This window comes from Tauraco erythrolophus, chromosome 1 (genome assembly GCF_009769465.1).
Source record: "Tauraco erythrolophus isolate bTauEry1 chromosome 1, bTauEry1.pri, whole genome shotgun sequence".
In the NCBI taxonomy this organism is placed as follows: Eukaryota; Metazoa; Chordata; class Aves; order Musophagiformes; family Musophagidae; genus Tauraco; species Tauraco erythrolophus.
This window is the reverse complement of record NC_141465.1, coordinates 79,822,823-79,847,157: the sequence shown is the minus strand read 5'-3', so window position 1 is coordinate 79,847,157 and position 24,335 is coordinate 79,822,823. Positions and strand designations below refer to the sequence as shown.

Here is a 24,335-nt window from a genome sequence, read left to right as displayed (position 1 = left end):
CCCTGGGGCTGGGGGAGGGTGAGTGAACGACTAGGGGGGGGTTTGGTTGCCTGAGCAGCCTAACCCACGACACTGCCTTACAGTTTATTGTTCATCTCAGTGGATTCTATAGACAGCTGATTTAGTACATCAGACTTTCAATAAAATGAAGATAGAGTGCTCATTGAGACTATTATTGCTTAGATTCATAGACAAATGATATTATGTTCATTTTAAGCACTATAAAAATAATAAAAAAGTTACATTCTAAATTGGAGCTTCATGTGTATTATTTGTAATGTGTCCAAAGTGACACTTATCAAAATTCTAAAGTGATAAGGTCATCTCCTTTAGCAATCTCATTTTTTTAATATCAAAATAATTGCTTCTGAGCCATATATTACTGCTGACCCATATGTTGGCCTCTGAGCAAACCAGTACATGGAACTACTTATCTCATTGTATAAGCCAGAGACCTGGAGGAATGGAAAGGATATCTGCCAAGAACGGAAACTAAATATTGTTACATTTGTGCTCTGATAACCTGAATATCTTATATTAAGGACTCAAAATTCTATTTTTTTCTTTCATTTTTACTCTTTAGATCCAAATCCATAGTGATGAAAATTACCATCCAGATTTACAAAAATCTCCATGAACTTAACTTCATCTTGCTTCTTGGATGCAGCCTGATCATTCAGAGCTACTCTGTTTTTTTCCTTGGTTTCTGGTCCAACCCTCCATACATCAGAAGTTTTCATGGCTCTTCATGCTGCTTCATCAATTTATTGCTTGCCTTTATATGGGACTTCCTCTTTAAACAGTTTGCCAAGTTCTGTTTCATCCTTGGCTATTAAAGACCTATTTCATGAATAAGAGTGTGGAACAGCTGAATTCCAGCTCAAGCACCAACCTCTTTGGGCTTTGCAATTTAAAAGACTGGGCTGGTTTATATGCAATATGCAATCTGTTCAGTGTTACCAGAGCACGTGTAATTGATTCGGATGCATTTAAGAAAAAGGCAAAAAAAAACCCAAGGAGAATTTGGTGCTGTTAAAAATGTAGTTTCCTGCTTCCTTTAGTTCAGCAGTTAGAAGCATGCCACCAGGGTAGGGAGTATGGGTTATTTCTAATGCCTGTGGGTTCAGGGCCACTGTTCATCTCAAAATCCACAGGGATACAGGCCCTTGCAGGCACAAAAAAGTCAGTCAGCTCTCAGTCAGTCTCACTGATATTTCTTCAGTTTGTATGGAGTAATTTGCAGGAATGACCATGGACCTCTAGCCTAATGATTAGGATGGCTTGCTAGGAACTAGGTGTCAAAGTCAGAGTTTCTACTGTCATGAATATTTCATCATTTATCCAGTAACTGTAAAACAAAGAATATGTATCTTTGTGTAAAGATGTGGGAACTTTTTCTTTCTCCATTTCCTCCCCAACTATTAGCAACAAATCACAGTCCTTTTTCTTTCTGGTCAAATTAGTCTATAAATGAATGACCTACTGATGTGACTCACTGTCTAACCCTCTATTAACAGAGAGGAGAGTTTCCTGTATCCAGTTCTTTTTGTGTTACAGCGTGGTATAAATCTGAGGCACTTTAGTCACCTGTATCATTATATTTAATCATCTCAGTTGACAATGAAGTAGAGTAAATTCCACAGAATCAATAGAATTTATATAAAAACAGCACAGTGAAGACATGCAATTTTAGGCAGCTTGAAATTTGTGTGTATTGATAAAGATAGAATGATGTTTAGCTCAAGAAACTTACTAATTTCAGTTTACCAAAACTGACTGTGCTGGCCATTGTTAAGAACTTTCTTAAACTACTCTCTCTCCAGAGATTTTGCATCAGAAATTAGGCTATGGTTGTCCTGACATCAGCCAATGACCTAAAACTTATGACTAAAATGTCACTGCAACACTTTTGTAATGTTGAAGACCTAGTTTCCAGTTGTTTGTTCAATGTTAAATCAGGAATATGTTGTGACGCAAGTGAAACCCTACTTTTCCAGGTCCCATGATACCGAAGCATGTTTTTTTCTCTCAGTGAAGGTACTCACTATTACACTGTTTTTAAAATCCAGCCATTGTTCATAAACATTCTGATCATTTCATTAGGGTTTATGATACAGGACAGAGATACTTAAGTTCGACTCAGTATGTAGATCATAATAGGAATGTACACGTCTGTTCATGTATATATGTATATACATACACATAAAGACATATAACTATATGTGGGAATTCTATATGTTTTTGCAACACAAGATTCATTTAATATTTTCAGACATGTAATACTTGCTGCAAGGTGCTGTTTCCCTGAAGAACGGTTTTGGCAACACTTTGACCCCATTTTCTTGTCTTCTTTTGACAGCTTTTCCCATAGGGAAGATAGCCTGTTTGACTTATGTTATCCTTGAACCCCTTGTTACTTACTTGACATTAATTTCTGTAACCAAGGCAATATCACAATAGTAGTTAAAAATCAAATTTCTGAGAATAGCCTAGAATAGCCTTGTCTAGATTGATTCTGCCTTCAGACTGCATACTAAGCAGTCACACAGAGCTTTGAAACTCAACAATAGACAATAGACTTCCTCTCCTTCTGATCCCAAAGGAAAAAAGTGGAACCCTTCTTTTCTTAGGAAGAGCTTTAGCTTCCAACAGTTCATAATAATCTGTATAAATTTCATGTAAGTTTTGTCCTTCAATTTGTCGAGATCTACTGAATATTTCAGTAAATTAAATACTTTGAGCTTCTTTAGGAACAAAAAGGAAGATAAAAGCTTGTTATTAGCCACACTGTTTTCTAGAATGCACTGCACTGCATGTTCCAGAAAAAAATGCAAAGTTCTTTGACATCCTATTGATGCTCAGGTATACAGTTCCCATTACTGCAATAGCTGGATACATCATAATATTTAACTCTTTTCTTTTCATAGTATCTTCCATGATAGAGGTAAGTAAGGATTGCGATGACATTACAAATGAAAACTGAAAACCAGAGGGAGTAATAGGCTTGCTGCAGAAAGCTTATGACGTCAGCAATAATGCTAAAGCTAATGCAATCTCCTTTCAGTTTAGTTATTTAAAAATTTAGTATTGTGTCTAGACTGGTTGTCTGGGAGTCATGTACAATGGTGATGGCAAGTCATCATTTCATCCTACAATAGGTGCTGTATTTCCCTTGAGAGGCCCTTCTCTCTCTTTTGTTTCTCTTCTCCTACTCTGATTGTAGGGGAAGCTTAGCCAATTGATCCTTAGGCAATAGATGCCTTATTTTTAAATAGCTTAAGATAATTAAGTGGAATACAATATTTAAACATTTTGTCATCTTCTTTCTTATGGGAGCATTCTCAGGGGAAAACTATGCCATATTTCTCTGAAGTCTCTATTTTATTAGGATTTGGGTGAATGTGAAGAAACTGAGTCACTGCCACATTTTCATTGTGATTTTGTCACAGTAGAGTAAAATAAAGAACAATTACAGAGATTTATGTGACAATAAAACTGAACCAGTTATTTTTGTTAGAACTTGGAAGTATGATCTTCTTGATTCTTCTGTAAAACATATTTTTACTACTGTTGTCCCATGAACCTTTATCTACTGAAAAGAAAATAATGCATTTATGTCCACTCATTTATAGCTAAAAGAAAAAAAAATAATTCAATATGATAAGTGAAATTTGTGAAAGAAAACACAAAAAGGGGTGAGTGGGAAGAAAGGAAAACCTGAAAGTTTATTAACACTCTTAAGACTCCAATAAAATCCGTATCTTTAAAGCATTTATTATTAACTATGAAGGCTTTCTTAGCTCATGCACTTACTGGTTGTACCACAAAGGGTAAAGAATTAGTTCATCTTTTTAAAGAAACATTAAAAGGTGGTGCTATATCATACATGAATGCAAGAACCATTGGGCTGAAATGTTGTGGAAAACCCTGAAACATTTTCAAATGTGTTTTTATCCCTTCTTATGTCCCCGGTACCATAATGTGCTTTGTATACAGGGTTTACATTATTCTTATTCTGTCTGATACTAAGAATGTGCATCTAAGATATGCTTTTGTGGTTCTGATATGATTTTGTCTAATGAAATTTGAGACGAAGGATATGTATCTTGATAGGCCAGTTCAAATACCTTCCAAGTGGCTTCACAGACAACCCTTCTGCCTTTTCCAGACACTTGAGTTGATTACTGCTCTAGGGGTGGCTTCTGAAATTGGAGCTCTTCATGCATATGCCACTATGTTTGAATATGACTTTATTTAAAGCCCATGGTTTTTGTGACTTGTCCTGAAATACTTTAAAAATTACCCATTGTGCCCATTATGGAGTGTGAAAAGTGTCCAGTGTTAAGGCAACCATGTTTATCTCTGGTATAAGGTTAGTTAAGGACCAGTACAGAATGAAACCTTTACTCAACTGTAATTGATAAAATATGGCATTCTAGAAAGCACTTAATTTCTGATAAAGTAACCCTAGCACATAACTGGCATTATACTGTAACACTTGTTTCTATTATTTAATAGAATACAGCATGCTGTAGAGCTTCTAATCCATAACTCTGTATTTGTTCTTCACATGAGCTATTCACTGTACACTGAGAAGAGGCAACGCAGGTATTTTGCAAATCAGGTAATACACGTGCATCCTGCAAAGGTGCTGTGAATAATAAAGCTGTGAAATAAGAAAACAGTTACAAGCTAGTAGCTGAACAAACTTCTAGTAGCTGAGAAAACTCTTTTTCAGTACAATGCCTGATATCTTTTGGATAAAAATGAAACCAATCCAAGTGGTATAGTAATACTGCTGGAGACTGATATTCCACCCACACAGATGTACATGAAGTAAGCGTGCTCTTGCCTAAGTGTAAAACTGGTTTGAATGAAGAGAGAATTACACCCTGTGTCTCCTCAAGCTGATATTATATTCTCTAGGATTTTACAGTTTTGGAAACAGGAAGGTATTGGATGAAAGCATTTCCTTTGTTCAAAAAAACCCAACCCAAACCAAAACAAACACCGCCGCACACAATTAATATTAAGCACATAGGAGTCATAAAACATTTAAGATGAAAAGCATCATGTGTTTGGCACGTGTCATTGATTCTTAGTTTGGAGCATCATCATCCATGCACATTTATACCAATTAGGATGATATAATGAATCCAAAGTCGCAGCAATGGGTTGGCCACTTTCGTTGATCTATTATTAATCCACCAATTACTAAACGCTAACTCTGAGTCTGCTGTGGCAATAGAGAGAGCCAGTAGAAAGCAGCTTCACTGCCACAGGGAATTTCACTGTTTAGAATAAACAGGAAAAGATCTATCGAGTGGTTCATGTCAGCAAATTTGCTGAAATAGCATTTCACTCTTGGCATTCACAGCAACTCAGGTTGATTCCTTCATTTGACCTTTATTTACTGAATGACCTTCTTTTCTTTTGTCAATAATGATATTCAGGTTTATTATCTGCTTGATAGTCCTTCACCATAACTTTACTGTCATTTTGTGCTAATTTTCCATAAATTACCTCAGAAAAAACAAACCACTCAATGACAAAGAATGGATTGTGAGAGTGCACCTTTGATGTGATTTGTAGTGTCATAGTCCCCATGTGGCTGTGAGGTAGAGATTGACCGTGCCAGCATTGTGTCAGGTGTCAGTCCCAAAATTATCAGTGCATTCCAAGTGCCTAGAAGATACTTTGTTTTGTACACAGAAGCATTACATTGGACAAAATATAAATGTCAGACTTCTATGTCCAAGGTTTGGTGTCCTACATAATGCCATAGTTACATGACCCTTTTGCCATTTCCAAGCAGAGATATTTTAGTGTCCTATAGTGGAAGCAGATTTCTCAATTTTAGACTAATTAGGCTTGACAGTTTTGTGTTTCCAAGTTGCTTGAAATGTTTTTCCAAGATAATTCCTTTTGTTTTGCCAGCTATCTGCTATAAACATTTATGTGCTTGTTTATGATTATTAATATCTCTCATTTCATTGCTCCATTAAATGAAGGTACAGTAGAATTATTAAGGTTGTAAGAAAATTTTGAGAATACTACAAGAAGAAGAGGATGTTGTTGTCTTTATTTGTCTAGATTTAGTGCACTTGCATATGTCTGCTGTTTAGTTATTTTCTAATGTAATAAGAATTTATTTTCTCAATTTTAAACATGTGACTTACCCCAGGCACCTAGTTTAAATGAAATATCTGTCTCAAAGCTCCCCTTCAGTTCGTTTCTCTTCAGTGGAGCTTGCAATTACTAGAACACATTTATTTGTTAAGGTGCATTACAGATTGATAGTAGCTCCCTCTCAGATGCTTTTTCTTTTGCCTCTATGGAGAATTTGGACGTTTTTGGAGTGAGGTATTCCCACTACTAGTGTGAAATGTTCTACAGAGTTTAAGTTTCTGTTGGCAGAACAGAAGGTCGTCTGGGGTGTTTTTGTCTTGCTCTTCGTGGCACTGATTTTGCATCACATATAAGAATAGTGTTTCTGTCTGGAATTTAGTAACAAGGTAGGTTGGATGAGGCTTTGGGCAACCTGGTGTAGTGGAGCGTTTCCCTGCCCGTGGCAGGGGGATTGGAACTAGATGATCTTTGAGGTCCCTTCCAACTCTAACCATTCTGTGATTCTATGATTAACATGCTGCTGAGATACGTACACATAGATAACTATTACAGTGTTAGCCATTAATTGGCAAGAAGACTAATTTCCATGGTATCTTTCAAGTGAGAATTCTCCAAAAGTTCTTGAACTTTTGATACAGTGTAAAGATTAAATTTAGAAGCAAAACAAAACAAAATGCCCTGATGTTGATAACATGATAAAGAAATTTTCTTTACAGCAGGAAGTAACAGCAGTTTCAGGGAAATGTATTTAAGCATTCATAGCATTTGGGCAGAATTGTTCTAGAATTCTTTAAGTTAATGGAAACTACTTCATTCAGATGATGTCCAAGAAAAGGAAGAAGGAAAATCAACAGGAAAAGATAGTATTTAAAAAACATTTTATATCATCTTAACTTTACGTAGATTACCTTAATGACTTAATGCAGATCCAGGCAAATCTGGTGTGTTTCAAAGCTGTCACAACTGTGCTACTGATCAGTTTTAAGTAAGATCAGAATTTATTTGCTGGCTAGAAGAAAGCTTCAAAGCATGTATTTTCAATGTGTAGGTTCTGCCATTTCTTCTGAATAAGAAAATTTAGCTTTGGTTGTTTTCATTTCAGGGGAAGTTGCATTCTTTGCAAAAATGATAGTCCTACTTAACAAACACACATCCTGTACTGAATTTCAGATGTTTAGTAAAGATTTGTTAATTAAAATTTGCACTACTAAACACTTTTACTCATTTGTGCTGCACATTTTCTTTTTACTGGTATTCAGGTAATTGTTAATTTCTCAATTAGCAGTTATGCAGAATTTTGAAATGTCCAGCAATGATGAAGATGCTAGCAATAGCAGGTGTAAAATAGCAATTATCAGCAATCATAAAGCAAGCAAGCTAAGGAGTTACTAAAAATCATATCCCGAGTTCGAAATAAAACAAAATGTAGTGGGCACGCTGTGCTATCCTACCATTCTTAAACACAGTGAGACTATATAAATACAGGTACTTGCTTGTAACTTGTAAGTACCAACAGCCTAAACTGAGAAGTAATTTAGAATTCAGTTAACGTGAGAAGCTGAACAAAACAAATCTGTTAGAAGTGCCAGTACCTGAATGCCTACTTTTCCAAACTAGAACGCACAAACAAGAAAATCCAGGTTGTGAAGCAGGAGCACATTGCAAAAGTTGCATCTTGGTTACTGCATCAATGCCAGTTAAAGGAGGTAAATATAGGAAAGCAAATACAGTAAATAAATAGATTATTTTAAAAATTATTTGGTCTCATATAGTACATTCCCTGGGTCTGGAGCTTCTCAAAGAACCCACAAGAACTATGTATCTAGTACTTCAAACTATTTCCATAGGATTTCAGTGCTTACTTCGAACAGTCAACTGATGAAAATCAGCGTTACTTTATTTGCACCAAATTAGTTTCAAATACAGAAAATTAAGACAATGGAAAGACTTCTCCATTGTTACCAGATGAGGAGTTAGTGGTTGTTATCTGCTTACTCTCATGGAGATTACTGTAATGCTATTATTTAATATTTCACTTTGAGAAGAAATATTGCAAATGAGGTGAGAATCCTATTGTCACAAAATGGCAAAAAGAATAAGGTTTGTCAGGCAGTGTCTCTGTATAACTGCAACAGCTATGAACCACTTGAATCTCCTACAGCACTGTGACTACTTGATACACACGAGTATTTCAGAGGTAAGGCAATGCACCCCAGTGATTAAGCCCTTCACAACCAGAGCAGTTGTCTCAATACCATGACTCTATAACTTGGCAACTTAGAGATTCCTGAGTAGCTCTTGACAAAGTCAATTGGGCTAAGCACTGAAAAGCCCAAGAAGGTGGTGGTAGGAGATGATGGTAGCAGCTGGCAGAGAGACATCAGGATGGGGCAAACGGCTGAACTTGCATTTGGAATATATTTGAAAAAAAATGATTGCATATACACTTGCTGAATTTACAGAAAAGATTAAATACCTTCCTAATGTTGAAAAAAAAATATATTGTTAGATCAGAATAATGAATATTATCTAGTCGTGGCAATGAGAGTCAAGATCCTTAAGTAAGCACTAGGTTTCTTGGGAGAGGCTTGACTGCTAAGACGCTTAGGGTTGTTCTGGAAAATAGTATTCCCTGTGATAATACACTTTTTGTTACTTTAATCTCCTACCTGGAACATGGTCCAAGTAATGAAAAGAAGCTTGACATCTCTTCTTCCAAGCAGTGGAAGAAGCAGCAAGTTTGAATCCCGTTCAGTATCCTCAGTTCTTCTTTTTCTGGATTTACTTGCTTGTTGTCCTATTGAACCTGAAAACATTAAATGCACTGTTAGTCCTTCTGTCTTTCACTTCTTTTCTTCAGCATTATCAGGCAGAGTGCAGTTCTAACCTGCTTGTCTGTACAATGTTTCAAGCTTACATATATATAAAAAAATAATATTATTATTGCAAACTGTTATTAATGTGATTTTTTTTCCCCAATAACTGGAGGAGGTGACTATCTTGACCTGTGACTACATTTTTGTCTGCAGAAATTCCCAGGACTATGAGGACATGTAGAAACATAATTTTCTAGAAATGTACATAGAGTTCCCGAGTTCCCAGACAGTCTGATCTGTGACGAAAAGAAACTTCAAGTCTGTAGTGGCTCTGAGTTAATTTCTTTTAATTTAAAGGGATCATTTTCACTAAAAAGAGTAAGAAGCCATGGTGTTTGGTGGTGTGCAGTTCCCCTGCTAACCTGTCATCGATGGCGTGTCAGCCAATAATGATTTTTTAGTAGAAAAGTTTCCTAAAAACCATAGGGCATTCTCTCTCCTGTTGAAGCTGGGCTCCTCTGTAACCAGAAATATGAAAGGCACAAAAGTAGAACAATTAAACAAAGACGATCATGTGTGCTAGACCTTTGTTCGGCCTCTACACAACTGTGAAATCATAGCAGGAGACTTAGAGCTTTCAGGGACAGCAGTTCTCAGCTTTTTGGAACTGCCCGAAGAATATTTCTCTTTTTTGAGGGAGCGATGTTCTGTAGATTTGTCCTGCGAATTTGGATCCTGTCAAAGCTACAGGCAGTCAGCATAATGAGATAGTTCTGGAGGGAGAAAACTTTGATGTTTAAAAATTTTGCATGTACATATACTTTTTATGTATACATCTGTACATATTCTGTTTTTGAGGTAAAACTACATATTGTCTTTGAGCTTAAGTCAAAATCAATTTCTTTAAATATTTGACTGAAGTGAATATTCTTCATGATTATTTAAGGATCTTGGCTCTCATTGCCATGACTAGATAATACTTATTATTATGATCAAACAATAGATATGGTTTTGGCATTATTTGGAAGATATTTAGCAGTTTAAAATCTTTCTCTGCTTGAAAAATGCATCTTTCCCCCAGTTCAGAGAGTCCTACTGGTGCAATGTTTAGGAACGGTCAAGCCATATCTGAGCCCTCATCTGGGCTTATTCATGACGATTGACGATGTCATCTTTTTCCTGACATTAAAAACATTTATGTCATTACGTCACAAGTTCTTATGATGTTGGAGAGGGAAAACGACAAGATTTCTATTTAACCATTAGTTAGGTTTTCTTTGTTTTGTTTTGTTGCTAGTTTTTTTTATATCTGTTAAGATGCTACTGTTCATAAATCATGACACTGAAGTACTTTATGTCAGATTATTAGAAAGAAGTCCATCTTAACCGTGTCTCCCTCCTAATTTCCCTTTACTGATGTATCTACTTTCCGTCTCTAATGAATTATTGCCCTTCTGTGTATCCCTCAGGCTCACTGTAAGTCTACAGGGTGCATGCCCTCATTTTACTTGTGTTCTTAAGTGGCAGGGCTGTGCCATGCTGCTGCGATCCAGAAGCCATGCTGTTGTGCCTTTATGACCACATTAGAAAGCCCTGCTCCGTGGTTCAGTGTTCACCTTCAGGTTGTAACTGGGCAAACCAAACAAATCAAACCAACCGAAAAAAGAGTCACAGATTGGGAAAAAAAAAGAGGCCAGAATTCCATATCTGGAAACGGATGTTGAGGCTATCTCCAGGCCCTGTGTTGTGCAATGGGCTGTGCAGGTTTGGATCAAGCCCATCCTTACCACCTATCAAAACTTTTGACTCTTCAAGCTTAGGCTAGGGTCTTGAAACACTTAACAAGCTCAGCAGTACCTGTTCCTAGTAGGTCCAGCTGTCCAGCTCTGTGTTCCTCAGGCAACATGTAGGCGTTTTAACTATTAGTGACAAAGAGAGTCAACTGAAATGATTGTACTATTTACAAATATTAGTCTGGATGAAACGCTGAACTTAAATGTACCTCTGTTTCTGCTTGAGTTCTGGTTCTAATGTTTATCTATATACCACAGTTCCACTTTCACAAATTGCAAAAATTTCTATTTGAAAGAACTGAAATGGATATTTTCAACTCAAAGTTTTTCATTTATTCCCATAATTCATATGTTTCTTCTTTTCATAGTTAGATAATTGGTTTCTTAAAAGACTCCTTTATAAGCTGTATGAAAGGCTGCACTAAATAAGATCAACCTGACTTGAAACTAGTCTGTTACTAGTCTAACCAAGAATTTGTATTCTCTTCATACTGAATAGCAGAGATAAGTAGCAGCAAATTTGAAGAGTAACAGGTTTGAAGCAAAACGCTATGGGCACTGGAAGTTGAACTCTAGGGAAGTTTGCATCTGGATTAAAACTTTATGGCTCTCACTTATTTTTAGCATTGATTTCTTACTCTATTTTATCTATTCTATGCTGATGCTACTCTACAAAGCTAGTGTGAAAGAATGGAAATTCATGATCAGTTGTTGACAATAAATATGATATACCAGTATTTGTTGTCATCACAATATAATATAATTTGTGTTGAAGGCATATAGAGGTACAGATCTGCCTTAAGCACCATGTCCAAAATGACTAACTCTTATGAGAATTAATATATTCATTACTTCTAATAGCTTTCCAACTGCATGAACCAAGAAGTCAACCATCGCCAATAGAGCATGGTCTTCTCTTTTAACAGACATATTGACACAATCAAATGTATTTATATGAATATTCATATATTGAGCTCAGAAAATGGGCACCTTGTTATTCATCTCTTTAAAACATGTTTATAGAATACAAATGTATTGGTGCTTGTTTTTTTTTCCTAGTACTGATGAAAATGAATAGTACTTGGGGACCAAGTCTGCCCATTAAATTGATGTGATACATTACCATGCTTGCACAGAAATGAGCACAGATGGCGGGTCTATTACTTCTCTAGCAAGAAATTCGTCATCTTTTTTTTTTCCCCAGGATTCAAATCTGAGCAGCACTTGCTTAAGTCAGGCTACCTCTGTGGGGATCCTTAAAATGTGTTTTCCATTACTTGTACATTAGGAGCAAAAGAAACAGAAAGTGATTAATGCTGTATTGAAACTTTATAGTGAATGAAATCTCTCAAACCAAGAGTCTGAGATTTTTATATTTTGCCCCAACTAAAGGGAAACGTATTTTGCATATGAATGTAGGTCTAGAGGGATGAAGTTTTGTGTACCATGCTCAGATTCCTAATAGCCCATTTAGCTCTGGCAGATCATTTAGTCCACATTACAATGTTTGAAGATGTTAGATTTATAGACATTTGTTAATTAAGCACAATGATATGTGGAAAATAAAACAACATATAAGTAAGTTTATAATTTTTATATGCAAAAGATATCATTTCAAGCAGCAGAAGAGTAGATTAAAAAAAGGGATTGACTTCCATAATCTTACTTTTATAAGAATCAATAAAGCAATACTTCATAAGGCTTTGTCAATGCCTTATTACACACCTGAAGAAAGAAAAAGGCTTTTCAACCTGCCTTGTGACTTGTCAGAGCCTGTAATTATGAAAGACTCGAAGTTAAATGGTAGTTTTTAATGTCAATTGATCAAAGCCACATCACCTAGCAGTGAAAGCAAATTTAGTATGGGTTAGATTTTCCAGTAACAGGAAAATGCAAACACATGCATTCATTTACTTCAGTATGTTGAGTTTATTCACATTTGAGGATTCTATACTGAGTCCACTATCAGTTAGCAATGCAATACCACATGAAAAACGTTGTTCAACAGTTATGCTGTGAACTGGTACATAACGACAGTATTGTCAAATTTGGGGTGGTGGGTTGACCCTGGCTGGACTCCAGGGGCCCACCAAAGCCACTTTATCACTCCTTCTCCTCAACTGGACAGGGAGAGAAAAATACAGCAAAAGGCTCATGGGTCAAGATAAGGACAGGGAGAGATCACTCGCCAATTACCATCATGGGCAAGACTAGACTAGACTTGGGGAATTAATTTAATTTATTACCAATCAAATCAGAGTAAAACAATGAGAAATAATACCAAATAAAGCACCTTCTCCCCACCCCTCCCTTCTTCCCAGGCTCAGTTTCACTCCCAGCTTTCCTGCCTCTTACCCCGAACAGTGCAGGGGATGGGGAAAGGTGGCTGTGGTCAGTTCATTACACATTATCTCTGCCACTGCTTCCTCCTCACTCTCTTCCTCTGCTCCAGCTTGAGGTCCCTCCCATGGGAGACAGCCCTCCACAAACTTCTGTAACATGGGTCTGTCCCACAGCCTGCAATTCTTCATGAACTGCTCCAGCGTGGGTCCTTTCCATGGGGTGCAGTCCTTCAGGAACAGACTGCTCCAGTGTGGGTCCTCCACAGGGTCACAAGCCCTGCCAGCAAACCTGCTCCAGTGTGGGCTCCTGTCTTCAAGGGGTCACAGATCCTGCCACGAGCCTGCTTCAGCACAGGCTCTCCATGGGATCACAGATTCCTTTGGGCATCCACTTGCTCTGGCTTGGAGTCCTCCATGGGCTGCAGATGGATCTCTGCTCCACTGTTAACATCCATGGGCTGCAGGGGACAGCCTGCCTCACCATGTTCTTCACCACGGGCTGCAGGGGAATCTCTGCTCTGGCATCTGGAGCACCTCCTATCCCTCCTTCTTCACTGACCTTGGTGTCTGCAGAGTTGCTGCTCTCACGTATTCTCATTCCTATATTGGGCTGCTTTTGCACAGATTTTTTTCCTCTTCTTGAATACGTTATCACAGAAGCACTACTGCTGTCTCGGATTGACTCAGCTTTGGCCAGTGGCAGGTCCATCTTGGAGACAGCTGGTATGGGCTCTATCACAAGATGCTTCTGGCGTCTTCTCACAGAAGCCACTCCTGTACTCCCCCCCCCCCACTACCAAAACTTTGCAACATAAACCGGATGTATTTTGGGAAAATGATTCTTCCAAATAAGACTGCATTCTTTTTGTTCCATTCAAATGGATCTTAATTTTTGTCATTTACCTCTTTATCTTCCATATGTGATGCTTTATAAGGCATATTCCTGAGTGAAAATTGGCATCCGGAGGATTAATTCCAAGATATTGATTCTCTCTGAATATAAAATTAAAAACTCTTGAATGAATAAAAGCTTTATAAAGCTTGAATAACTCAACACTTCAAAAGCGTAAGGATTTCCGGAGAGTGAGAGAGAAGTAGCAACTCCTTTAAGAGTCAAGCTGGGGAATGTGGTAAATATCTAGTAGACCTGAGGATAAACCAGAAGCCTTTGAAATGAGTAGTGATTATACCAATCCTGCACCCAAAGTTTTCTCTATAGCTGTAATCTTGTGTGTTATTTGGGGTCTGCTGGGGCCTGTAAGAGACAAAAATGTCAGGAGGATGGGCTGACATGTCAGTTGTCACAGAACAGGGTTTGAACAGTTTCAAGGGCAGCCAGTGCATTTGTGAAGGTTTTAGGTGGAGAGGTGCTCTGTTCTGCTTTGGGAAGATGAGGAAGCCCGCAGGCAGTGGGAAGCAGGTGGAATCACAAATTTGCTGCTTCTGTCAGCCCTGGAAAGGATCCCACTGTCTGCAGGTGAGAGAAACAAAAACTTTCAGTTTCTTTACAAATCTGTGAGGGCAGGCATAAGAATGGACAAGGATATTCCCAGACTAGAGCATGCCCATTCGTACTGTACATCTGCCTTCTGTGCAGAGATGCTTCTCACCAAAATGGGCAAAAGGCATGAAGGTTAAGTGAGATTTGCTACAGACAGTGTTACTGGGTAAGAATATCTGGATTTTGTATAGGAATTGCCTTAGTCATGAGAACTGAGAGAGCATTCAAATGTAATTTGGACCTCTTTCTGGGATAACTTGAAGCTTCCAACCCAAAATGGCAAATAGCTTTTGGGCCACATATAGTTGACGACATTGAAAATGTGCAGATCAGAAAAAGGGTATATTTTTTAAGTGAGAAAGGAGAATCAATCATTGTCTAGAAAGAAATTTTAATGTTAGATAATACAGCTCCTCTACCTGAGGAGGAGATATGTATTTTGCCTTTGAGAGTGTATGAAAAGAATCATAGAATCATAGAATGGCATAGGCTAGAAGGGACCTCAGAGATCATCTAATCCAACCTCCCTGTCATGGGCAGGGACGTCTCTCAACTAGACCAGACTACTCAAGGCTCTGTCCAACTTGGCCTTGAACACCTCCAGGGAGGGGACATCCACAACTTCTCTGGGCAATTTATTCCAAAGTCTTACCACCCTCATACTGAAGAATTTCTTCCTAAAATCTAATCTAAATCTGTTCTCCTTCAACTTAAACCCATTTCCCATTATCCTATCAGTGGACACTCTTGTAAAAAGTCCCTCCCCAGCCTTCCTGTAAGTTCCCTTCAGGTATTTGAAGGCAGCTATTAGGTCCGCCCGAAGTCTTCTCTTTTCAAGGCTGAAAAATCCCAGCTCCCACAACCTGTCCTCGTAGCAGAGGTGCTCCAGCCCCTGGATCATCTTTGTGGCCCTCCTCTGAACACGCTCCAACAGATCTATGTCTCTCTTATGATGGGGACACCAGAACTGGACACAGTATTCGAGGTGGGGTCTCACAAGAGCTGAGTAGAGGGGGAGAATCACCTCTCTCGACCTGCTGACCACGCTTCTCTTGATACATCCCAGGATGCGGTTGGCCTTCTGGGCCGCATGAGCGCACTGCCGGCTCATGTTGAGCTTCTCATCTATAAACACCCAACTATAACAGAATGACTAGGAGTGGGAGAGAATCAAATTAATTGCTAACACTTTTTATTGGTAAGTAAATCCAATTATGTCTTATGAACCACAGCTGAAGAGGAGTTTAGAGGACGACAGCTCTAAAGAGGCTGGGGAACATGATTGAAACTCCTAATATTTGGTCCACTCACAAGACAATATTACTTTCCCAGTGGCTTTCCCTCACATGAAAGAAGAGAGTTAGTCCTACAGTAAATACCAGCTGTGCAAGAGTGTGGATTTCATTGTGGAAAGAGCCGAAAAAGAAATGATGGCCAGCTTTGAATGAGTCTTTGCCAGATAACTCCCAGAGGAGCTAAATTAATGAAATTGTAGCCTAGGCAAGTCTCAGCTTGTGTATGGTTTATTTCTTCCTGCATTGTTAGAGAAATGAGTATCATTGATTGAATTAAGAAAAGAAAAAGGGTATTCATTTTTACATAGTTATGCAGTTCACGGGCAAATGTGTAATAGTTGGATTTGCAGCATTATAAAATAGGTGTTAATTGAAGAATTCTGAGTGACAGAAAGTGAGAACATAGGTTTTTCATGCTGTGAAACAGAAAATGGGAGCACTGTATAGAAAGGATAGCCATAACCTTTTAAGATATTTTTTGTGGTGTTATATATATTATGAAGAGAAATTGCATTAAGTTAAATGCAACCAGTGTGTTGAGTTAAACCAGTCGTCCATCTGTTGAATGCAGTATTGTTCAGCTGAAAAGAGGAAGGAAAGAAGGAATTCCATATTGAATTATCTTTTTTGATTCAGACAAATGACTGCGAAAGAAGGATTTTTGAGGAAAATCTTGAAGAAGCTTTTTAGGTTTTTGTTTTGTTTTGTTTTGTTTGTTTTTTGTTTTTAATTCTTAGAAGTTACCAGAAGATTTGTTGACCCTACTCAAATTGCTGCAATAAATGTTTCCCCATGTCTAGCAGTCAGGCTGCAGATTTTGTACACAGTCCTATAAAAAGCTTTACCCCATCACTACAAGCTGGCAGATTTCCCCATCACTACAAGATAGCACAAAAAACTGTCTGCTGTAAACCAGAATACCACTTTGTGAACAATGTGAGCCATTCATATATTCAATGTATTCAACAATGCTATGAAGATTTTTTTTAAACTCATTTCAACTACCATGTCCCAGTGAACTCCATTAAGTACATTAAGCCTTGCTGTCCTGATTGTGCAGCATTAACATCTATTCCAAGCAATAATGTGGCTAGTGAATCAGTAAAGGGTTCCATAATGGCTTTTAGTAATGGGCTTATTATTATTTTTAGTGTTTACCTTTAGCTGATACAGTGTGTTCTGAGTATTGAATACAGCTGACTGTTTTCTCAAATAAAGAATGAATAAAGCTGGAATCTTTAACTTGTGACTAATCCTAGATGATCATTGCTGTGATAACTTGATACATAATTGAATTTAAATTTGGTATTATATTTGCTTCTAGTGAACTTGATTTCGTGCAGAAGAAATTTAGAGCGCACTTGACCTAAATAGCACATGCAGAGCTGTATGCACAAGGTCTAGAATTTTAGTATTTACTGTGTGAAACTGAATGCTTTAAAGGGCTTCAGCGATGAAAGACTGCTGGATCTTGATACATTAAAAGTTGGGGAAAATTTTGCTGATACTAGGAATTAGTTCACTTTTGAAGCATTTTGCAGAACTTGTAGCCCAAAATGTGTCTTCTTGTAATCCCTAAAGAAGCTACTAATTTTTGTCATGCATATAGAAGGCAAATTATGCTCTCTGGGACCTGTGAAAAACAGTCATTTTGTATGAAAAGGTTAATATATATCTATGACCACGGCCAATGTGATTTTAGAAGTGGTATCTGGGTCCTTATACGCTTCCTTAGGAATAGTCTCAGTCTCAGTTAAGGTGATATTTAAGCAAAGATCAAAGACAAAATATTGTTACGTGGCAACCTTGCTTTAGTGAATAGCATTCGTTGCTTCGCATACATGGAAGGTTTTCTGCAGAGCTAAGAGGACCTGCAATGTTTTTCATGAAACAGATTCTGTAAAATTTGAATGTGCTGTGTTATCTATGCTCATATGCAGATCTTATAGATAGGAATTAGGCATTTATTCACTCCATTCCTGATAGGGTTCTTTCCTTTCTTTTTCTTGCAATGTAACAGCTGGCAAAATATTTTTGAGACAGATATATAGATCTATCCTCTTGTAGAGTATGCAGACAAAACCTAACATATGGAGAGTATTTGTGTAATGTACAGTATCTGTGATGAGAAGGTGGATATTCAGTTTTTCTTGCATAACTTAAGTATTACATATAGCATGAGAAGTTCAATGAAGAATTGCATCTTAATGAGCCACAGAATTCTGCTAGGTGGTTAATTGTAGTCTGTGTATTTTGAGTTTTGATAGATTAGAAACAGTGTTCTACTTACTACAGCAGTTCTTTCTTGAATAAGTATGTGTCTGGTTTCTATTGGTTCTTTTTTACGCATCTATCTATGAAGTAAATTTTGGTCTACTCTGTACTTGTATCAGTTATGTAATGCTGAATAATTTGTTCAGGACTTGGCTGTTGTCCTGCAGTAAATATTCTATCTGCATGTGCATTCACAAAAACAATAGGAAACTTCAGATGCAGTTCTGAATGCACAGTGTGTGTAGAATCTGGAGTTTGTTTTAAAAACCTGGAATGCCATGCATTTAGGCAGTCACCGTGTAGTTTGTATTTAGCAAAACCAAAATGGAGCATAATCTTTGCACAGACAAAAATGCATGCATCGAGATAAATGTTTCTCACTTCAAAATGTAGATAACTCTTTTCTTGTTAAAGTTTGTAGAAAAATTAAAGCCATCATAAATAATACAACTTTGTGAAATGTAGTAATTGTATTATGCTGTATTTCTTTTCTGTGAAAAATATGTGCACAAAATTAATGCATCTCATTAAAGTGGGATGTTGGTGCCATGAGACAAAGTAGATGATGACTCTCGGAGTAGAAAAACTTACTAAAGTATTTTTGTGTGTGTGTTTTTGTGTATTAAACTAGCTATACTCATCGTGTGGTTGGCAGTGGAATCAAAGCTCAGTCTGCAAATCCAGAAGTAAAAGTGAAAGGAACAGATCCCGTAATAAGTCAAATTATTGACAAGCTGAAACATGTTATTCAGGTAAGCTGCTTTTACCTATAGATATAGTATACTGCTAAAGACCACTCTAGTAGTGAAAGTATGAATTTACTATACATTAAAAGCTAATTGTTGCTTGAAGTTACTGCTCAGTGCACGTCAACACCAAAATACTACTTGTTCTCTGTCTCACTTCAATTACCAAAAATGATTTAGTTAAAAGGCTTGCATATGGTAGATGAGTGTAGGAAGTAAGACTCTGGCAGTTGGGCCATCTGTACCTGTGAATACCACAGCTCAGCATTGGAGTAAGAGTACAGAAGCGCAAACAATATAATTTAGGGATATTAACTGGGCACATAGATTTAAAAAACAATAAAACATATTTTCCCCCTTCCCTCCTCACTGAATCTAAGTTCTTTCTTAACTAGTCTTGCTGTGAGGTTTTTTGTTTAGATGCCAGATAGAAAAACCAGGAAGTTTGAAGAAGAATCGAATGCTTGCTAAAGGAGTTGGTGTTCATTACCTGATGTACATATCTGTGAGTTGCTGAATTTAAGGCTTACAAGGCAGTCAATTTCAATCATAGTATTGTGACACGTTTAAAGGGTTACAGGTATCTTTTGTTAAATGCTGTGTCTATATGTAGAGATGGCCAGAAGTACAGGACAAAAAGCTGATTCAATTGAAACCAATAGTTATTTTGCTGACAGCTCTGTATTTCAGTTTAAAAATATAAGTTTCCACTCTGATCTGAAGACTCAGTGGTAAGAAACGTCCTACTGGCATTTCTTGTCAGTGACCTGTCTAACCCAATATCCTCTTATCCACACTGTTAAAAGGAGGGGCTACTTAGGGAGGGCATGCAAGCTTGTCACCTTAATGGTCTCCACTCCCCTTCTTTACCTCATTTCCCAAACATGAGAATCAGATATATTAGACGGCTCTTCCTTGTCTATTGCGTTTAGTTCCATCTAAGGACTTGCTTTAATTTTGTTTTTCCATCTTCTTGGCAGCTTTTAAATACAGTTTCCCAAATAGTTTCTGGAGTTGAAATAAGCAAGCCATTCTAACATTGCTGATAGCTTAATGATAAACTCCCTTGGTTCTTATTTCTCTATTTGTGAAAAATAACTCTTCTCTGACAACAAAGGAAAGAGTGGTGAAAGAGAAAAAAAATAGAAAAAATTTCTTTTCCGTCAGTAGAGTTGTTTTCTGGGAGACGTGGCATCCAGATTGAAGCTCAAAGCCAAACATTATTCCTTCCTTCTTAAGAGAATTATCCTTTGTAGCCTTCCAGCTTCAGCATGCTTTTGTCTCTCTTTCTTTACTAAAATGGTGAGTACAATGGTGAGAAAATGAATACAATTTTCCCTGCAAAGAGATGCTGTGACTTAATTAAGAACTACAAATTACTGTGCAAAGAAAAACGTGGCAAATCATACTGGGTAAGTCTCAAGGTCTTTCATCTATCAGGAATGCCCTCCTTCTTTGATATTAAATCTGTACTGCATAGTTTATTGTGTTGTTTTCCTCTAGAGACTAGGAGTTGCATTGTTTCTTCTTCGAGTGAGGATCTAAAAGAGTGGAATAGAACAATTCCATTATAAGATATTTCATTTTGAGAGTTTATTTGCCCTTGTCCCAAAAGACTAGAGTGGGTCTTAGGGAGAAAGACATATAATTTACATACTGCAAGTCTTACTAACCTCCAAATATGTTATCTTTCTATGGGATAGTTTCATTTCTTGCAGCTCTGAGCATGGAAATAGGGTCAGCGGATAAAAAGAGCATCAAATTCCTTAGAGACCTGACATATAACTGCTTTTCCTCAGATAAAAGGGCTGAAGAAACTTCAGAAAAAGCTTTCTTCTCTACCATTTACTGCTTGGGAAAGGAGGATGGAGAGCGTAAATTAGAGATTCAAATATGGAAGATCACCTTTTTGTCTTTTGTGATACAAAAAGAACGAATCACATATTAAGCTTATCATGCACAAATTATATAAGGGGAGCTTAATGGGTTGTGGTGTTTCCTCAGAGATAGACGGAGTCATACTTAAGTCTAACACTCTGCCCAAGCAGTATTACTGCACTGCAAAAGTTTTAAAAGCTAATTGAGTAGAAAAAAAATCATATTTGTCTTGTTTTCCAGAACTAATAATTCTTGAAATCTGTAAAAGTGTATATACTTTAATTTAGCTTTAAGGTGACACAGATTGGCAGGGTGATATATAACTTGCTATTTGTGTAGGCAACTATATATATTTTAATATACATTCCATGTTGCTGTAACCTTCCTTGCTAAACAAGTATATTTTTATTATTTAGTTGTGTTTTGTATGTAGCCATTTGCTCTCTGTATTAGAAGAAAGGAAATGAGTGGTAGCTCAGGTTTATATGACTTCTCACATCAGTTTTTTTAAACATTTCAAGATGCAGGATATTGAAGTAGCATTTCTCTCTGTCTCATGATGTCATGATAGTATTTTGTCCTTGCTTCTCAACCACAGTCAGAACTCTGTATCAGTGGTAAGTATAGCCTATTTTTTTTTTCTTGTGCAGTCTGCCACAGTACGAAGGCCTTCAGGACTGAATGGTCTCTACCACTTTGTGAATAGTGAATGCACAGCAAAGAATCGGAAGCTTTGTTTCTGGTACTTTTTATGATAAAAATGGTGAAATGCACTGCAATGTAATTTAATCAATGATTACCTGTGGCATTTGTTTGCAGCAGGGGTTGAATCAAGTTCTTTAATCAGACATCTGCATTTTGATGTTTAAGCTTCCCTTATATGTAGATCTTGTCCTTGGACCTTAGAGAGCTATTTGTTTGGCTATATATAAATGTATGCTTCAGGTTAAGAAGAACAGTAGTTCTTTAGTCTTGCACAATATAAAAGGAACTTGGATACATTATCCCCATGTTAGCATCTGTCTTGTAGACACCTGCAGTTAGGTGTCTGGTGTGAAGGATTTCACCCTAAGTCATGTTTCTCAGCCCTTTCCAAGAAGTTATTGGTTTGAGCACACAAACTAGAAAGGTATAATTTTCTAAGGAGAAATATTTAGCATGTACTAACATTTATATATACATATACATACATTTAGGAAGCTCTTAAAAATTATTTCATTTTATGATTATGTATTATTTTCTAATGGTTAAAAAAAAAAAGAAAAGAATGATTTAACTATAGAAGGACTAATTTGAAGAGGATGACCAGGTTTCCATTTAGTTAAAGTTAGTTAAAGTCAAATTGAGAAATATATCCTGATTACATTTTGTCCTTCCAGACCAGAAAAAGTAATTCTCTCTTGTAAATCCATGGTAGAAAAACTCTGTTAGAAAGCTTCATTGTTTTCTGAAACCACCTCTTTGTCCTCCAAGCAGATGACCCCTTTCTCACCAGTTACACTAAATATCCCTTCTTACTTTCAAGAATCCTAGCATGAGGGCAAGAAGAAAGTGAATACTCTGAGATGTAAAGGGAGAGCCCATTTAAGGGAAGATCCAGTGAGCTCTCAGAAAATAAGACTGTATGTATTTATTGTAAAAATAACTAAATATTATCAAATAGCAAAAGAAGAACAGATCTTAAAGATCCCTTCCTGCTCATCTTTAATGCGTACATAATAAAACAGATCAAAGACCATTCTGCCCTGCATGCAGAAAAGAACAGATGTCTCCTAGTATCTCCTCTTTTCTTGCAAGGTAGAGACACAAGTGCATAATAATCCCAAGCAAAGAATTGGCTTTAAAATATGTAAATATACAATGTTTAAGCATACTCCATTTTTTAAGTTCTGTTCTATTAAAAACTTTAAACCACTGAAATCAAAGTTGTCGCATAAAGGACAGTATCTCTTCCCAGCAGGCTGTGGTTTCTGGGCACTTCTCCTTTGTGAGAGGCTCACAGTAATCCTCCTTCTTTTTCTGTAAATAGTGGATTTACCAAAAATCAATAGAACGTTTTGATTCCATTGGACCCTGACTGCTATAATCTGTGCTCTGGACTCCACAGGTTCATATTCACAGCAACAAAGTACAATTAGAGGAACTGACATGAACTCTGCTGAACCAGTCAGTGCTGCAAATGGCTTGACAAAGTCACTTTCTTTTGCAAAAATCCTTACTTGTACAGACTGGTGTTTTGGAGAGTTTTAAATGATGGACTCTTCTTCATTTATCTTCACGGTAGGCAAGTAATGGGTTCAGTGCATATTCTCTTAAGTACTGCAGTCTGCAGCTATCACTCTAATAGGGAATCATGATAAGCAAAGTCAGTTGCATATGGCAGCAATAATAATGGTAATTATTTTTCTTGCTTCCCCAATAATTTTAAAACACGATTCATTTATCTTTCCTGCAAGTACAAATACTGAGGTTATGAAGTAAATATGATATTTTGGTGCCATGATTACAAGTGATTGGATCTTGGTAATTTTAATGTATTTCTTCTTTCAGATGACAATCTGAAAAAGATACTGCTTTTGAAAATAATAAACATTACTTGGACCTTGTATTTACAGGTGAAATAAAGACTTTATAATTTTAGGAAATTCTGTCTTGGTAGAAAATACCCCTATGTCTGTCTGTCTACATTAGGCAGATCGAATCTCCTTCTGGAGATCTCCAGTGGTACCTGCCACTCTATTGACTATCCTGAAAGTGTAAATGCTTCTATTGGGATAAGTGATTTCCTGTTTCTGGGTGTAGCAAAAGATTTCCCTGAACTTATTTGGAACGGATTTTGTTTTATACTGCTGTACCATTGGACTTTAGCTGATATACATGGCATGATACTTACTTTTTCCACAAAGGGCTGAAAACTGTCACTCATGAAAGTGATGTCTACCTCCTCTAAGTGAATAGAGGCCACTACTTGAGAAGACATTAAATGTAGGTGACAATCTAATTTTTCCTTTACTACTAGTCATTATTGTGGTGTAGTAAGCATTGTGTTTCACCATGCCATCGTTTGCCCATTTACCTAGCTCAAAAAGGTTACAAAAATAGTGAGATGAAATTTTGGTTTGACACTGATTTGTCATACTCGCAACTAAACTTTCCAGCTGTGTTTTTTAAAGCTTTTATCAATGTACCGCAGCACAGGCAAATTAGTATGTGTTTTCGTAAGAGCTGTCCAAGTACATACTGGATGTGGTGATGGAATACATTACCTGAGTCCTCATCTGCACATACAAAGAATTGTGTTTTAAATTATTCTTATGCAAGATGTGGCACTTGCAGTTGTACTTCCTTTTGATCACTGATACCAGGTTTGTGCCTTCTTTAGTGTTATGCTAATCATCAAATAGTTAAAATCCCTCTGCCTCTTAGAATAGTTCAAACCACTGTATAAACTTAACGACTCATACTTTCTGATGACTCTGTTGATGACTGAAATGCAGTTCTTTCTCATGGAATGAGAGAATTCTCAAGAGTACAGCATCAAACAGTCTCAGATATTTAGGG

General features: G+C 37.1%; 1 protein-coding gene across 2 annotated transcripts in view; it reads left to right on the top strand.

The window, feature by feature from the left end:
• The window catches only part of GPC5 (glypican 5), a 795,927-nt gene that overhangs the window by 247,854 nt on the left and 523,738 nt on the right, over positions 1–24,335 (top strand). For both annotated transcript variants that reach the window (XM_086620082.1, XM_086620076.1), the window contains exon 6: positions 18,782–18,902. In XM_086620082.1, the coding sequence (XP_086476208.1) occupies positions 18,782–18,902 (121 nt within the window). The remainder of the gene's footprint in view (positions 1–18,781; positions 18,903–24,335) is intronic.